Source organism: Poecilia mexicana, unplaced genomic scaffold (assembly GCF_051168715.1).
Source record: "Poecilia mexicana isolate PSO_F unplaced genomic scaffold, ASM5116871v1 scaffold_21, whole genome shotgun sequence".
NCBI lineage: Eukaryota > Metazoa > Chordata > Actinopteri > Cyprinodontiformes > Poeciliidae > Poecilia > Poecilia mexicana.
In genome coordinates, this window is record NW_028263390.1 from 4,095,321 (window position 1) to 4,113,421 (window position 18,101).

General features: G+C 39.2%; 1 protein-coding gene across 1 annotated transcript; it reads right to left on the reverse strand.

The window, feature by feature from the left end:
• Positions 1-3,513: 3,513 nt before the first annotated feature.
• Positions 3,514-15,859, reverse strand: LOC106907923 (serine/threonine-protein kinase pdik1l-B). The gene is made up of 4 exons (XM_014973842.2): positions 15,580-15,859; positions 14,480-15,259; positions 10,610-10,835; positions 3,514-5,352 (listed from the first exon to the last, which is right to left on the reverse strand). Exons 2-4 carry the CDS (start codon positions 15,242-15,244, stop codon positions 5,114-5,116), a joined length of 1,230 nt encoding a protein of 409 aa, XP_014829328.2. The 5' UTR covers positions 15,245-15,259; positions 15,580-15,859; the 3' UTR covers positions 3,514-5,113.
• Positions 15,860-18,101: the final 2,242 nt, after the last annotated feature.

Consider the following 18,101-nt stretch of genomic DNA (forward strand, 5'->3'; position numbering starts at 1 on the left):
GTCAGGTAAAAGTTTTGAGTCACGTGCAGATGTCGCTACCTATGCTAATATGCTCTTGTTACATAGCAACGGCATGTATCTTAGCTAGCAAGGGTACAAACCTTGCTAGCTTTTTTGCATCTGTGATGGGTAAGTGAAAATTTATTACCAGTAGGCTGGACAACAGTCGTCTTAGCCATTAGCTCACTTCTAGGTATGAGGCTGGGTGCATAATGCCTGAAAAAGCTAAATATGCTATTTTCTTCTTTAAATTTAAGTTGTGGCACAGGTCTTAAATTTATTTCAAATTTAATTCATTGTGTTTTGAGACGTTAGGCAGTTGCAGCAATCAGTATATATATATATATATATATATATATATATATATATTTTTTTTTTTTTTTTTTTTTTTTAAAGCTACCATTAACGACAGGTTTAAAACTACTTAGCTTGGTAGCTTTTTTTTTTTTGCCTCTGTCATGGGTAAGTTAAAATTTCTTGCCAGTTGGCCAGAAGACATTCTTGGCTCACTTCGGTGAGCTGCAGCCTCTCTGAGGTTAGGTGCATTCTGTCGAAAAAAGCTTGGCACTACGTGGGTTAAGACTATAAAGAGCACCGCTAAATATGTAAAAAATTTTATATTTATGTCATTACAGGTCTTAAAATTAATTCATAATGATCTTAAGAATGTCTTAAAAAGTCTTACATTTGAGTCAGTGAAACCAGCAGAAACCCTTGTCATATATGTCCCATAATGTTATGGGTGCCTGGCCTCTTCCGGAGATCCCTGTTGATGGCCCTATGAGCCTGTTTACCTGGCTCATTTGACCCAGACCTTTCCAATTACGTCTCCATCAGCCGCCTGTCTGCTGAGCGTTGACTGAAGGCTGCGTTCAGCCGCGCCGTTACCGGAAAGAATTTGTCATCTGAAAAATAGCCGGCTATAAAGGGCAAGAAGCCTCGTATAGATTACGGCTCGGCGAGGTGAATGAAGCCGAACCGACACGCCTAATTTCCCCGGCCCGGGACGGGACCGCGCTCTCACTGCTGCTGTCGGTGTTGCAGTCCTGACGCGGTGAGGAACAGGCCGCATTCGGGCTTCCTCTCCCCTCCCCTCCGGTATCAGCTGTGAAATCTGAAAGGACTCCCCGCTCCGGCTCTGTGCGGAGCTGATTTGGTCAGAATTTGCTTTAATCGTCATTGCAACGGGAGCACAAATGTGCCGTGTGGCTCCTAAAACTCCGCCGAGCTGAAGGTTACAGGATTTATCTGCAGAGATTGCAGCGGTACGAGGAGGAAAAGCATCCGGCTCTGTTTGCACTAAATAGATTCCCCTTTAATATTAGCAGCACGCTGCTCTGCTGATAGATTCTATCTATGTAATTGTTCCTGCAGCCTGGTTGGATACAGTTAGGAGCTCACATTCTGCCGGTGTGAAATTCTGCTCAATTCAGTGGTTTAGTGCGCCTATCAGAAATATCCAGTGGACACAGTTATGCAACCAGAAAAATATCTCCCTGCATCAACAGTAGGTTTGTATTCAAATTAGATTAGAATTTCTAAACTTCTTCCACCTTTAATGTCCACCTGTACTGGATGAAGCTCAGGAAAATCTGTTGTAGTTACGTTCTGAGCCAGTGGGACATGACAGAAAAGGTGGCAAAAACACGGCAGTAGTTGGAGGGAAAAAAAAAAAAAGTAGCTGCTTTTTTCACAAACCGTAAAGGTGACGCAGCAAATATGTGCTCTGGTCAAAATGTAACTATGTTTGGTGGAAACCAACACCCCAAAGTGAAACGTGTAGTAGTGGCACAATGATGCTGCGGGGATGTTGTTGTTCAGCATTGAAAGGGAGGATGAATCGATCGATTTTAGAGGCTGCAAATAATCTGACAGCAGCCAGAGGTGCAGCAGGAGGTTTTGGTTGGAGTATGTGTGGTGCTTGTCCAGCCAACTTCACATCTTAAAGCTGCAGTATGCAACTTTTATAATCTATGTTTTTTAATATATTTGCTAACATATGACAATGTCAAGACATGAGACAGATAATCTATTAAAAAAAGTTCCTCTGCTGCCTCCATGTGGTCCTACTGCCATCTGCAGAAAAACATCGCGACCAGAAACAACCAATCAGAGCTAGGAGTGTGTTTGTGCTGCTAATCATTGTTATGTATGTGCTGCTCACATCCTCCCCCTCACTCCATGCTTACGCTATAGCTAGTTCTCTACAGCAGAACATGTCGTCGATGCTAAGGCTAGTTAGCATGGCTTCAGATAATGGCACATAAACAGTTTACCTGTGAGGACGAGCTGTTTCTCCATCATAAACACATTTAGCAGCAAGTACAATAACTTGTCCTGACTGATTGCTTCTGTTTTATGTAAAAACATCTTCAGATTACATACTGCAGCTTTAGTCCAACAGAGAATCTGTGGCAGAGACATAAAAAATTGATCCATCCAACTCGACTCAACTTGTTTTGCAGAGGGATGGACTGTAGTTGAGACAGACGTCAACAGGCCTGCGGCTCTGACTGCTGTTAAAGATGGCCACTCAAAATATATGGATGGAGGAAAATACAAACGCAGCGTACACGTTTCAGCTTAAAAAAAGAAATGAAAACCATTTATCATTTTCCTCTCTGCGTTAAAGTCAGAGCTGATTCCTCCTGGTCCCATTTATCCCCGTCACAAAATCTGCCACAATTCATGAGTCAGTGACTACGTCAAATTACTGTGGACATGAATAATTTACTAAACAATTATTTTACTGTTTTAATGAGATGTTAATGCTCCCTTGCTGCAGTGCATCAGGAATAACTTTACCTGTCAAAGTCAGAGGGTGGGGCTTCATTTTGCTCTTCAACAGTATTGGGTGGAAATGGACTTGCTCTGGATGCCAGCCAATCAGATCTTAGCATCTATGTTATGAGCCAAAGTGTTTTATGAAGGTTTAAATTATTTAATAGTGTACCGCAGCAGTAAAAGCACGGAATAATTCAGTGATTAATCATCTAAAATTTTCACAAATTTGACTTTAAATTATATGTTTAAAAGATTAAATAAATATGGATGACTATTATGTTGTTGAAACAACGTGTAAGATACTGACCGGTCATAACGTCTCAACAGAAACCCGCTTAAAGAAAAAAAAAAAAAAAAGATAAAACTTTGCTGAAAGTTTCTTCACCGTGGAAAAGTTTCCACATTGACGGTTCGCCGGACGAGTTTCTCGCTGTAATCTCTCGCTGTCCAGACTGGCCAGCTGTAAATTGATGCCTTCCTAATGCAATTTCAATTTTGAGTAATGGGGCATAAGAGCCTTTGGCAAGTACAGATTAGTCAAATTAAGTTGCCGCGTCCTACAGACATTCTTTTTAGCTCTGCGTTCCCTGCTAATGGAATCCCTCCATGCAGCTCAGTGAAGATTTGAGAATTTTTTTTTTTAATGGTTTAAGGAGTTTGTAATGCTGGAATGTTGAGCTTTAAAAAAATGCTACAATGTGGGTGTGCACTGTAAATAAAACTAGCAGAGATAATAATATTAATCTTTATTTAAATTACATTTAATTTAAAAACACAAGTCATTTCAGGCTTTGAAGAAAGAAAACAATGGTTTACATTGAAGGACTGAGACTGATGACCCGTAATAAATGCTGTGGGTGTCGGGCCGATCGGATCAGGACCAATCCTGAACCCGGGTTTTAATTTCCTGTTCGCAGCAGGACAGTTTATCAGTAACATCACTAAGCCTCATGCTACTTGCTCTTTGACTTTTTATCACATACACAAAAATACTCACACTGTACAAGAAGGAGACGACTTTTAAAAGTACTCCTTATCACAAAAACACGTTAAAAGACATTCAAGCAATATTTTAAAAAGCAAAACGCTTAAATATGTATCTGGCCATTTACGTTGTAAACACCTTAAAATTATTTTTTTTATTAAATATTTTATTTTATTAAATCCAAGCTCTTAATCCAGTCAGGCCTTGGATTGTACCAATTTAACTTTTGTATAACAAAACAAAAATTATTAAGAGCTTCAAATTGTATATATTTTTTATTAAAATTACTTCAAATATCTTAAGACAGCAGAAATGGTGGTAGTTCAGAATGTGATGCATTTTTTTTTTTAGATATGGGGGGGAAGCTACAAAAATGTAAGTATTTCACCTGCCTACGGAAGGCCAGAAGTGCCACAATCCAGTATATTTTTAAGTATAGTAAATGTGACTATTTAAATTACATGGTGAATAAGTTCATCACATGAATTAATTATCTTAGATGTCAAATTTATTTTGAATGTTTATTTGAAATTAAGTGACCAACTGATTGGTCTGCAGTTCAGCTGCTGTGCTAACGGGAGATATCGCTCTGAAACAGTGTCATCCAGCAACATGAACCCTGAATCAAAGCTGCTGTAGAGATGTAGTCTAATTAATAATGACTCATTTTGGTTTTTAGAGCAGGATTCATAGTAACAACAAGTTTGGGTAAATCAGATCTCACCACCCAGGAATACTTTAGAGGTTAAACAATTCATAATCCACTTCAAAGTGAGTCTGAATTGTAGCACAAATATGTATTTATTTAATTACAAATTTATTCATAGTAGTGTTGCACTTCCGATCCACCAGAAGCAGTGAGGGAAGAAAGTTTTTGTTTGTTTTTTTTAAAGTTGTCGGATTTACATCTGTTGCAGACTGACAACGGTGCTTCTCTACCTTCTAAATTTTCTTAACTTTTAAAACTAAAGAAAATAATCAGCAAAACATGCCCAGCATATTTACATATATACCCTTTTACAAGTTAAAAATACAAATTTAATTAGCATATTTAACAAGGAATGCTACATTGAAGTGCAATGGAAATATGACAGCAAAAACATTTTTTTTTTAATTTCAGCTACCTTTTTTTTAATAGCAGGTGAAACATTTGTTTTATCATCACCCAACAACAAGCCTCATTAAGACCTTAAATGAAGCAGAGGACCAACATACCACCGAGTGTTTTAGTATCACGTTCCTTAGCATAGCCTTCAAACGTTCTGGTTCAGGCCGTACAGGAACAGCGGCAGTCGGAACGCGCCACATTTGATTTCGCCGAGCCGTTCCCATCTCTAGGGTCCGTCAGTGGGAGTCGTCTCTCAAAGCGGAGCGCACCCTGGCCTCCAGCTGGTCCGCCGAGGGCCGAGCATCCGGGTTCAAGGCCAGCATGTCCAAAAGCAGGGCACACACGGATGGGCCGGGTGGGGGCGGCAGCGGCGGCGCCCTCTTAAACTTCATAGGGATGCACAGCTGGAGGTCGGCGTTCTCCCACAGAGCCTCCCCCAGGGGCATCAGCCACCGGCCCTTACACACGTAGGCACCTGGATGACGGCACATTCAGGAAAGTCAGCTTAGACGCTAGAGTACATACACACACACACATTTTATATGTATATATATATATATATATATATATATATATATATATATAATTTTTTTTTTATTTTGTTGTGCTTTCTTGCACAATGACAAAGGAATAATGATAAATACAAGCTATGTCTCCTTAAATGACAGACTGCTGCATCTTCAGTGTGCAAAGGAGCGTTTATCGTAGATCCTTCCTTTCAAAGCTGGAAGACTTCATAATCATCACTGCTCCCAAAAAAAATCTCAGTAAGTCTCAACTCTGCTGTGTTTGCTGGGGTTTTTTCCCCCCTTCATTTCTTGTAGGTAGTTACTTTAAAATTTATTCACCCCTTTAGATATTTTATACTTTTTGTTTGTCATAAATGAATGGTGATCAAAGCATTTTCCTTTTCTTTTAGTCAACAGCTGAAGTCTGTGTTTTCAAGGCAAAGCCTCCATAGATATATATTTTTCAGAGAACTGCTGCCCTGGATTATGAGGAGTCTACTTGTTTTTTGATAGTTTAAATACACCCAGTACCTTAGCCAAAATTCCCAAATAAATGGATGCTGCCAAGCATTGTTAAAGCAAAACAAAACAAATAAAAATCCCTCAAATGAGCAATCATTAGCACTGAAGACTTAACCAAATTAAATTTTAAGTCTAAAATTAAGATTGAAAAGACTTTGGATGATTTTAAGCAGAAATACTGTTTTTACATCGGATTGTGTTGTTTCCAGACAGACCTCATAAACTAATGAAAAAAATCAAAACCCTGGCGATCCATTTTAGATTTCCCAAGACTACAGCCATAGTAACATAGAAAAAAACTGAAGTGTAACAAGAAAAAGCTGTTTATTTTTTTGAATTGTAATACTTTCATGTTCAGACAGAGCAGAGAAGCATTTATCAAAGAGCCAAAAGGTGTTTCATTATATATAACATCAAAAGAAGAAATGTTTCTGGCAGCAGGGAGGCAGTTCTTTGTCAATATCCAATCATATTTGATCTTGTACTTACAAAAATCAATAGGATTCATTTCACAGTTATGTCAATATGACTCAATCATACTTTGCTGTGATCACATGTGACTTTACACAGCGGGTGTCTGTGAGATCTGGGTCACTTGTTTGGGAAAAGGCCATCACTGGAACTCACACTGAACATTTTCCCATTTTGTCCCATTATAACCACACAGCTCAGCGTCGTGAAGTTGAAGATGTAGAGAAGTTTAATGCAGAGCGAAGTCAGAGAATGAGAAACCATTTTTAAGTTTTTTCCCCCCCAATGTAACAAGAAAATAGCTGCTTTTCCATTTATAAATCATTTTTTATGAATTTGACAAGTTTCCATTGAGCAAATATATTTTTGAAATTCCAAGTTTTTTTGCTAAAAATTTGTTGCACTAGGATTAGATGGGTTCTGTTGGTCATATCGAAATTAGAAAGCTGCAACTGAAACACATTGTTCGCGTCGTACGAGTCACATGATCAACAACCGGATGTTACTACCAGCGGAAAAAAGACGAAGAAGTCGATGACGGGAAGTGGTCGGAGGATGGTGGTGTGGTGAGTTTAATGACCAAACTTATTCACATGCGACTGCAGTTACGTTTCGGATTTAATGGAAACACCGCCATCACGAAATTGTGTTTCTCCAACATTAGCGGAATCTCAACAAAGTTTTGCGCACTTTTGTATTGGAAGCACAGCTAGTGGCCAAGAGATAAAACCCATAAAATAGAACTTCAAGGGGTGTGAATACTCTACTTTTGTTAATCCGCTAGAAGAACTTGAGCAAACTCCCTCTTTTTAATTTTTTCCCCTGTATAAAGCAAAACAAACTTCTTGCTCTTTGCAGTAGATAAGGTAAGACTAATAACTTGAATTGCTCATTTGTCATGGAGTTTGGAGTTTGTCTGTACAACGTTGATTAAGTGACAAAAATCTGTAGATTAATGAAGATTAAAACAAGTGTCATTTGCATCGCCAAAACATACCCGTTTCAAAAATGAAGGTAGATTATCCATGAGGGTAATTAAGAAGGCATCAACTGGTGCTTAATCACAGGGTTAACACTTCTGAGCAGTACAGTTGTTCCAGTCTTTCAACTGGGTTTTAATCACCAAAAATGAATCCAATGCCAGACGCCGGATGTGAAGTGTTCTGGTTCTCTGTGTAAAGTCAGTTATTTAATTAACTGAGGTCTAAGGCAACAAAAACCTGAGGTTGTGTTTAGGTTTTTAAGCAGGTTCCACCCACTATTGTGTCGTCAAATAATTTTGCATTTAGAGAAAGAATGAAACTATGTTAATGGACCTTTTTATATGACCATTAGAGTTCTTTAAAAAAGAAAGAAAGAAAGAAAAAGGAAAATAGGCCATAAAAATGGCCACTCTTTCTGCGCTTGAAAGCCTGTATTAGTGTTTCTACTGAGGCTAAAAATAAAACTGTCTTTGGAATTTTGTGCTGCTTAGAGTTTGAAGAGGAAAACTGTTTGATTTTCTTCTTTTGAATCTAACTTAAGCTTTGAATTATCACAAATAATAGCAATAAAATATTTTTTGTGGTTTTAGGTATTATTTTTTCAACCAAGTACTTTACACATTAGCAGGAGTTAATTGTGTTCCCCAATAGGAATGGGCCGACATGAGATTCTCACAGGAATCTCATGTTGGTCAGTCATAAGATGGCAATTTGAGTCACAATTTAAACTGAAATCAGGTATGTAATATGATTTCATAAAGCATTTACAGACAGATATCACCAGATTGAACTAGTGGTATAACATGGTTGTCCAACAAGGGTTACCAATACCTTAGTAAAACTATATCCAAGGTTCCTACATGTAGATTTAAGAGTAAAGGAAATGAAGGAATGAGAGTTTCCATAGATCAAGATAATCCTGGAAAAATAAAGGTTTCTTGCCTTTTCTTCAATTAAGTGAAGAACTCAAAATAAGCTGAAAATGATACATGTGCTACAGAAATAATAGGGATCAAATGCAAAACCTTGAGGTACACCACAGTGAAATGGATTAGTACACGACCTGTAATTAGAAACAGAAAGAAAAAACAAACAAACAAACAAAGACTGATCATTCTAAACTCGTATAGTAACCTCAAGTTAGTGAGAATTTAACAGAACTTCTGAATGTTTATCCAGTCATGTTCGCTTTTGTTTTGAAGTCTGAAGTTTTCCAGTTGGGTCAGTCGAGTCTGTCGCAACAACAAATTTCGCTGGACGATAAAATTGTCCCAGAAATTATTGCGATAAATGATAATTTATTTTGAGACCATATTCAATTAATATAGTAATAATAATGGCTTATTAATGCAAGTGTACTCACTTAAATTTTTTTTATTGAATCTCTAAAGAATATTTAATCCTGAAACTGGGAAACATTTTTAGTAGCCAAAATAAATAAAACAATGGAAACAAGTCTTAATAAGCAAAACTGCATTTAAGAAAAGATCATCTTTTAGCTTACTTCGTACTGCCTGTCAAACGTTTGCAGCCAGCTTTTCAATGATTTTAAAGCATCTCTTTAATGAAAAGGATTGCACTCATTTTACTTTATCATGCAATTAATTGATTTATTGCTTGCAGTGACAGGCTTCAGGTTGAAGGAATCAGGGTTACTCCTACCAAACAAATTTAAGATTTACTATGACCAAAGACTGTCAAATATCTGATCCAGATCCCATATTTTCTCCCAGCATACAAAAAAACAAAACAAACAAACAAACAAACAAACAAACAAAAAAAGCAGTCATATCTCTGTCTTCTCTGCATCGCCTCACTGACAGTATGGCTACAGGGGCTAATTCCACTTAGCCGTTTTAAAGCGTCTACTGAGATCCGGTTCTTCCTGCGACAGCAGCCCCTTTTCCCTCAGCTAAATGAAACATCAGTGACTCAGGGAGGTCCGCAGGCACTAAACTTCGAAGTAATGGTTCCACATTCCCCCCCGGCTCCGGCTGGAGCCGTTTTTTGAAAATAAAATGAGACATTTGTATTACGGCCATTTCATTACTCCGTGACAGCGGAGGCAGAGCCGAGCCCGGCGCGCTGGGGCGTTAAGACGCGTCGCGGCTGCGCTGGGTTCTGACAGCACGACGGGACCGAGGGGGGCGGTTTGAAATCTCAGCGGCACACAGAAGATATACGGGAGGAAATTTCACTCATGATGAGCCTGACTGAGATTTGGGGAGCAGAATGCAGCGGCTGAGGAAAAGCCATGAAAAGTTTTGTTTGTAAAGATATAGCATCCAAATAACTGACAGCTAATGTGACTTCATGACAGTTTTATGATAATAATACTATGAAAGTAGTACACCGTTTTAAAGAGCGGGAACTTTTAATCATTTTGACAAGAAATAAATAAACCAGAAGAGTACAAAAAAAAAAAATGACTCGCACTCCAGTTTCTCTGAACATAACTGAAAGAAGCTTGTAGCCTAGTGCTGTCATCATGTTTTTAAAATTAAGTCGAGGCAGATCTGACCCATAATGCATGGCGAGACCTGCATTGTTGGCTCCTCCCACATTTAGCGGCAACCAAACTACAGACTGGGATAATAAATTATAGCTTTTTTTTCTAAACCCAGTTCCTTAAGGGCAACTGCCTTGTTAAACACAAACAAGGACAAAGCTGTAGGCAGAAGGTAAGGTCATTTTATTTATATAGCACATTTTCAGCAGTTGTGTATATGGGGGACATATATAACTGAACTAAAAATGAAAAAGCTTTAACTCACTAATGTAGGCAGAGACTGTTGTCTACATTAATAAAGGAGCAATGTAGTGACAACTTCCTGAAAGCAGTTTCTTAAAGAAACAGAAGCCCAATTTCAAGATGTTAAATTACAAAGTAAAATTTCAAAAGTCATATTTAATATATGTATATATTTTTACAACTGAAGTTAAAACAGTTGATTGTGTTATGAAATGGCATAAGTGCCTGGGAAACACAGAACTTCCCCTTACATGCAGTCTGTAGGATGGACGGCTGGAGCAGGAGCTGTTGGCTTGTGTTATGAACTCCGGCTGCTATAATCCATAAACAAGTAGATAGTAGAAATCATCATTCATCTCCTTGCCATTTAGATTGGACTGCACCTTTCCATGGATGATGAATGTATGATGTATAGCATCTGACATTTTTAATATGCGGCAGTTTGTTTAATCAAACCTGATTCGGGGTGATGCGTCACCAACCCCAGACACTCACCCAGCTGCTCCTGCGTCGTCCCCTCCTCCACGAAGGTGATCCTCTCCAGGACGGCCCAGAACATCACGCCCAGGGAGAAGATGTCTGCCTGGGCCGTGTAGCTCAGCCCACCCCACACCTCGGGGGCCATGTAGAAGTCAGAACCGCACGTGGACGAGAAGTGCTGCCGGCACTGCTCGCCGTTCGCCACGGCGCCGCTCATCTTGTTCAGGCCGAAATCTGCCACCTTGATGAGATTTGTTGCAGACAGATGTAGAAAAAATGAAAAGAAAGGGAGGGAAAAAACAATGTGTTTGACATTTGAGATGAGTTCTGCAGGAAGTGCAATGTGAGAGGAGTCATGTTTGAACTGATGCCTTGTTTTCTGCCACATTGGCTGCCAGAGAAACCAGAGACAGTACAGTTTAAAGGGGCACTGTTATATGTTTTCCAGGCAATGTGTGTTATAAAAATGGCACTGCCAATTAACTACGTCAACCTCAGTTGTTATAAAAATGTTATACCTGTATATATACAAAATATCACAAAATTTTTTTACTTTCTGATTCAGAGCCTAGAAATTGGGTCTGTGACTCTTTAAGAAGCTCCTGCTCTTTATGAAGCTCCACTTTCAGGAAGTCATCACAATATGGCTCCTCTATTAACCCTTTAACAACGTTTTGTTTTTTGTTTTTTTTACCAACGTTGCACTGAGAAGTATCTTGCCGATGCTCAGTTCCACCAGGTGTTCGCTAATTGCAGCTGGCTAGTCTGAAGGAGCTGAGTGGGGGAGTCACAGGAGAGGGCTGCTCTGTGAGGCAGAAGCTTGGAAACTGCAGCGAAGAGGAGGAGCTACACCTGAAAGGTGGAGCTAGGTACACCCAAATGTTTTGCACAGCTCAATGGTTGCCATGGGAGATTAAAGGATTCCTTTAACATGCATGAAAGAATCAAAACAAATCTCCAGGTATGTTTTTGATGAAGGAACAACATTATAACATGATGTAAGGCTCAAAAAAGTCGATTTTACATGGTACTGCACCTTTAAAGCTGGGATTTGTGTGTGACTGGAAGAGAGCGGTACATGCAGTGACCCCGGTGTGTGTGTGGGGGGGGGAGGAGGAGGGGGGGCAAGATCAATACCAACAATCAAAACATAAACGACAAGTCAGAGCAAACCACCTATGAAGCCTGCTGGTAATCACTGATCAATATTTCAGACTGACCACGCGTCCCCCCCGCCACCCCCCAGTTCTCTGGGTTCAATCAATTCAGTTCAGCAAATCACTGAGACAAAGAAACGTGCAAAAGTCTTCATTCAAGACCATTTCTTCTGCTTCACCGAGTCCAGACTTTTTAAGAGTAAATGTCTAACATCAAGCTTTCTGAAGGGCTGGCACAGATTCTCCCCTCGTAACAAATTAATTCTACAATTTGTTTGCTCTTCTGTCTAAATCTACTAATTATTCAGCTGTTAAAGTCATGATTATAAACTCAAGGGTGATGGATTTCTAATATTCTGCATCAGTTATTTTTATTTTTTTTTCTCTGATTAACAGAAAACACACTTTAAGTTAGAATTCATCTCTTATAGTTTGCTCTTAAAGAGTCTGGCTTTTATTTATTTACTTATTTTAGAGGAGGCAGCGTAGAAATGCAAAGGACTGGAGAGAAAATGAGACGAGTCTACATGATAAAATTAAGTATTTAGGAGGGATTGAAAACATTGAGCACGATAATATCCTTACAAAAAGTGTACATATTTCCTAAACCTTCTTCGTTTTGCCACATTAACAATCACTAATTGCACACACAGTCATATTATACAATAGAAAATGATGCGTCTGAAACTGGATTCTGCCTCCATGACCAACTTTGGTCTCTGCTAAAGAAAAGCATCCCCACAGCATGCTGCTGCCACCACCATGTGTTACAGTTTGGATGGTGTGTTCAGGGTGAAATGCGATGTTACTTTTCTACCGCACTGACTTGAATGTAGAAAAAAAAAGTTCTTCCACAAAAGTGAAAATTTGTGTTTGTAATGTGATAAAAAAAATGAAGGGACATTAACTTTTTTCACTTTTGCAAGGTGGTGTGGTTAAAAATGGATAACAGTTTTACAGATATTACTTCAACTTTTTTTTTTACATCATCATTCCTCCTGGAGAATCAATGCATCGATTCTCCAGGAGTTTGCTCGTCCGTTTTTCTTACTGAACGCCAAACGTGCCGAAGTTTCAACTCAAATGCTTCATTACTCTTAATAGGTTTTATTGAATATCTATGGCTTTGATGACTGATGATGGACCCTCACCTCGGGGAAACTCTGAAGGACATTTTTCACTGGCCCTGATGGTTTACAGATCAAGCGATTAGTTGAGGAGTGGCAGGATAATCATAATCAAGACAAACTGCTAATTGCGCCTCTTACCAAGAGTGCTAAACCCGACACAAGAACACACAGAGTGGCCTTTCCAAGACGGATGTCTGAGACGATGGTTTGCTCAAGAAAGAGTGTTTTTGTAGCTGATTAATTAAGGAGTTTTTTGTTTTTGTTTTTAAAAAAAGAATGTTTCTGAGCGTTAGGCTCAGTATTTTTTTCAGTACGTCTTACTCAATTCAAACAATTGGACCATTTGTGTATCTTTACCTATAGAACCTTTTCACATTTTAACGCTTTAATCTGAGAAGCAGCTGAGAGAACTGTGAGGAAACTGCTGAAAGCCCCCCAAGCGTTCCCGTTTTTCCAGTCTGCCTCAAGCTATATGTGGTGGAAAACTAATCCGTCACATCAACCTGAACAATCCCCATGGTAATCTGGGGAATGCCTCACATCAAAACATATCAACGTACTAACATGGACCAGTCAAAGTCCTGACTCAAAACTGAGAATTTGTAGCAACGCTGATGTTTAAAGAGACTCCATCACATTAAAATAACCTGAGTTAAACATCAAATTTGAACAGTGTTGCATTTCCTAAAAACTACTAGATTTCGAGAAGACATTGTAATGACTAAGTCTGTCACAATAACTGAATTAATTACATGATATAATAAAATGAGCTCCATAATTTGCATTTAGGATGAGGATGATTAGCATTGTCTGAAGTGCAAATTTTGCTTATGAATGTTGTCCAGTCAACAGGCAATACATTTGCACTCCACCCATGATTGACACCAAAAAGCTAACAGCAAATACAGTTAACAGCTAGCTTTAAAGCTAAATAGTCCTGCCTGAACTAAATTTAAGACCTGTAATTAATGTATTTAAGGCCAAACTATTTTTTTTTTATTAATTTAAGATATTTTAAGGCTTTAATTTTAGATGTATGAATTCAAGACTTGAAGGACGTCTGAACACTTTGGTTTTATTTATTATTATTTTGGTCAGTGATTCACATGTATTTAAGGCCCACCTTCATACTTTTTAATTCAGTCTAAGTAGGCCTTAATTTTGCATGAAATTAAGACTTTCTAAGGATGGGCGGACACCCTGGTTTTATTTAACATTTTTGGTCGTTTTATTTACTTATATTGGATATTTAAAATATCTTCCAGTTCCAGTTTTAAGTGTTCCTTACAAAATTAAAGTTTAATGATCTCTGGGAGTTCAAACTGGTATTGTTATACCATTACCACTATTACTAGAAAATTGTCTGAAACTCCTTCAAAGTCGCTGTAACACAGACCTCTACAGGAGACGCTTCCTGCCCACAGCAATCACCATCTAAAACTCTTTGACGAATCTTAAATAATTTGAGTTATAACAATTAATTTTCCCCTTGGGATCAATAAAGTACTTTTGAATTAAGAGAACAAACAATACCATCGTGTATCGCAGTAAGTTCCGGAAATCTATGATCACGACAGACCACAAATTGATGACCTGACCTTGATAACAGGGCCTTTGGGCGTCACGCAGACCAGGACGTTGTCCGGCTTCAGGTCTCGGTGGGTGATGCCCAATGCGTGCAGGAAGGCCACGGCGCTGCAGAGTTGCAGCACCACGCTGTGGTTGCGGTCAGCGTCCGGGGGTCTGGAGAGCAGGTACTGATTCAGGTCACCTCCATCACAGTACTCCATGACCAGCCACAGGGCCAGGCAGCGCAGAGATCCAGCCTGCTCCACTTCCTCCTCCTCCTCCTCCTCCCCTAACTCTCTCTGGGCTGACCTCTTCATGGCTCGGCTCGGAGGTCGCTGCGGGGTCAAGGAATCAGAACCAGTCGATTTCCTCCCCTCCTCAGATTTTTTTCTACCCAGCACCGTGTTGGTTTTGTCCTGAAGTCTGGAAGCAGAGTTCGTCCTCCTTGGGGTGTTCGACAAGGTCTTGCTTCTACGACCTTTCTGCGGGTTCACCACACTTCCCTTGAGCACGGTCTCCACAAGTCGCAGGGGGAGTTTTCCAGGTTTGAGGGGCTTCAGGCTCCTGGATCCGGTCTGAAGGAGGCAGCTGTGCAGAGCGATAACGTTGACATGGTTCTTGGCGGTGGCTCTCATGGCCCACAGCTCCTGCAGGTAGAGCTCAATGCATTCTGGGTTGCTGCAGGGCAGCCGTTTAATAGCCACCCTGTGTCCCGTTTTGGCCATGTGGCCCTCAAACACAACACCATAGCTGCCCCTACCCACCTCCCTGTCCAAGGTGTACAACTCCTCCATGTTTCAGCAAGCAGCCTGACATCAAGAAGAAACAGAACAACTCATGTTAGGTTGACAAGAAACGACTTAACGACTTTTTACTTTATTTAGCTATAAAACACACCTGAAACGACATAAAGAGCGACCAAACATCTAAAATAGCCTCAAACTATGACATTACGCTAAGGTGAAAATCAAAACAAATCTCTTTAAACTTTTTTAAAGTTAGTAGGAAAGAAATTGAAAGTATAAACTGTGATTTTAACATTTCAGTTCAACTTCCTGACGTGTTTAACACAGCGCTGTAAAAACGGGAAGCGTTTCTACCTTTTTTTTTTTTATCATTTCCGACTTACCCACACGGCCGCAGTTGGTCTTAGAAACTCCAAAAACGTAGCCGATATAATTTACAGGGTGTCCCAAGCAACATTAATCCGCATTAGTTTCGGTTTAATCCTCAATGATCAACCGAAATGAAGATGAAAAAACCAAACTGAAGAAACAAACAAGAAAAACTTCCGAGTTCCCATTCAGAACGTCCCGCTTTGCTTCAACGTCTACTGTGATTGGCTGCTTAACTCCGATCGTGAGTTCTGATTGGCTATCATTCGAACTCTCGAGGCCACATATACGCAGCAATCCTATTGGTCACAGACTCCTTCTGTCTGTAAACAAAAGAAGATGCAACATAATAAAAGACTTTATAGTTTCAGATATATACATTAGTACATTACGAAAACATATTCAAACACATTATGTAGTTATGAAGTGGAAATAAATAGAATTAATACCGTTAAATGTGACGCGGGTTTCAAGCACAAAACCCGTTTACCTTTAAATATTGACTTCCGGCGCGTCCTCAACTAAACTCAGAAGTCTCTCCGTTTCCGGAGAGACTTCTGCGTTTCCGATACATTAATAGATTTCATTATACTCGAGTTTCATTTCAGAAATAAATGTAAAAAAATATTAAGTTTTCTTAACGATATACTATTTCTTTTTGTCGGCGTGCCAGTTTGATGTATGGCGCACACTGAAGCCTCAATAGAAGATCTATATTCTGAAATCGAAGGGTTTCATAGCCTTTGGTGTTGCTTAGACCATCAGCGTAGCTCTCTGCTGAGATTGCAATAATACAACCTTAAGCCAACTAAACATGTCTTTCATTGTTTAAGAAGAATGTTATTGCTTGAATCAACTTGGTAGTGCCTGTCTTTTAAAACAGAACTGTGATTTATAACTTTGCTGCATCGGGAGACAGATGTTTGAAGTTTTGTCATTTTACACTGCAAAACGAAAGTCTATCAGACCAAAAAACTTTTGATTATGGATCCTTTTCTTTTCTTTTCTTTTCTTTTTTTTTCCTTTTTTGCTTGATGAAGAGGGTGCCTGCAAACCCTAACGAGCTGCTGCACCTGCATGGCTGATTGGCAGGGGGGAAATGCCATAACATGAGAGCAATAGAACAATGGAAGAAATTATTAAATGGTAAATCAAACCTTCAAGTGTGCCAGAGATATTTGTTTCCAGTCGACTCAGCTGTGGCCCAAAGTTTGAAGAATGTACAAACAAAATGCAACGCGGAAACTTCTAGATCATGAGAAATATAGTCTGGGAAGCACATAGCAGAACATTCTTCACAAGAACCGGAATGCAAATGCACAGATCTGAGTCAAAGTGAAAGAAATCGACTGAAGGAAATGTAATTTGTGAACCAAAAAAAAAAAAAAAGAAGAAAAGAAAGGTAGTTTCAATGAAATGAAACAAAGAAAGATGACAGCCTGAAGAAAACATTGGGGATGAAGTTGTTTCTCAACACTTTAGCTTTGCCACCAGCAAGGCACTGAAACGTTTCCATCAACTTCATAACAAGACCGGCAACGAGTCCAGATCTTAATCCAGCTGAGAATTTATGGCAGGAACTGAAATAAGAATTGGGCTAGACTTCATTTCAGTTTCTTATTAAGCACTTTTCTCCTTGCTGTTTGCTTTTTGTACTTTAAGAATATGCTGTAAATTCCTTACTTTTTATTCCCACTTTACTTGTGAAAGTTTACATGTTTGATGTCCCTGTAAAAGCACCAGATAGTCTGTCTATCTAACATTTTTTGAGGGCCGAAACAAACAAACTTGAACATTTTATTTATTTATTTATTTATTTATTACGTTTAACTAGCTCAGCCATTGCCTTTCCATGCAGTGCTGCTCAATTTTCATCTCCCTTCACTTCTCCGTCTGGAATTTCTCCCATTAAGGTGAATTTTCTGATAGAATTTCAAACGGGCCAATCAGCGAACAGAAGCAGAAGTTGTGAATGACGACTTCGATTTTCTGCGCTGTTTTAGAACCTCTTCTCTGTGAGATGTTTGTAAAACACGTTGTGAAAGCGCTGTCGTGATGACTTCCTGAAGGAGGAGTTTCAGAAAGAGCAAACATTTCCTAAAGGGACAGAGGCCCAATTTAAGAGCACTAAATTACAAAGTCACATTTCTTTTACAACTGAAGGTAACATTTGATTGCTAGTGCCTGGTTGAACACTATGTGCCGGGAAACAATTCTTCTTTAACTCACATTATTAGAGCTTGTGCTTTTCCTGCCGTAGAAAGGATTTCCACAAGTCTTCCTATTTGTTGATATATTCCATAAAATACCAATAAAACACATTTAAGTTCATGATTGGAACATGATAAAACACATAAGGAAAATTCAAAGGCTGTGGATACTTTTTCATGACGCGATGCCATTTCTTTGACACACAAAAAAAAAAAAAAAAAAAACACCCGAGGAGATTAGAGTATATCTCGCTAACAGCGAGAAGGATAAAACTCTCTCTGACTCAGTTCTGTTTGGACGGGGGGGCGGAGGGGGGGATTTATCA

What these genes read in the sequence shown, in the direction of transcription:
- LOC106907923 (XM_014973842.2), bottom strand. Translation starts at nt 15,244, where the DNA reads ATGGAGGAGTTGTACACCTTGGACAGGGAGGTGGGTAGGGGCAGCTAT. An exon ending in CCAAAGGCCCTGTTATCAAG is followed by an intron (nt 10,836 to 14,479) that starts GTCAGGTCATCA and finishes AATCTCATCAAG; the next exon opens with GTGGCAGATTTCGGCCTGAA. An exon ending in GACGACGCAGGAGCAGCTGG is followed by an intron (nt 5,353 to 10,609) that starts GTGAGTGTCTGG and finishes GCCGTCATCCAG; the next exon opens with GTGCCTACGTGTGTAAGGGC.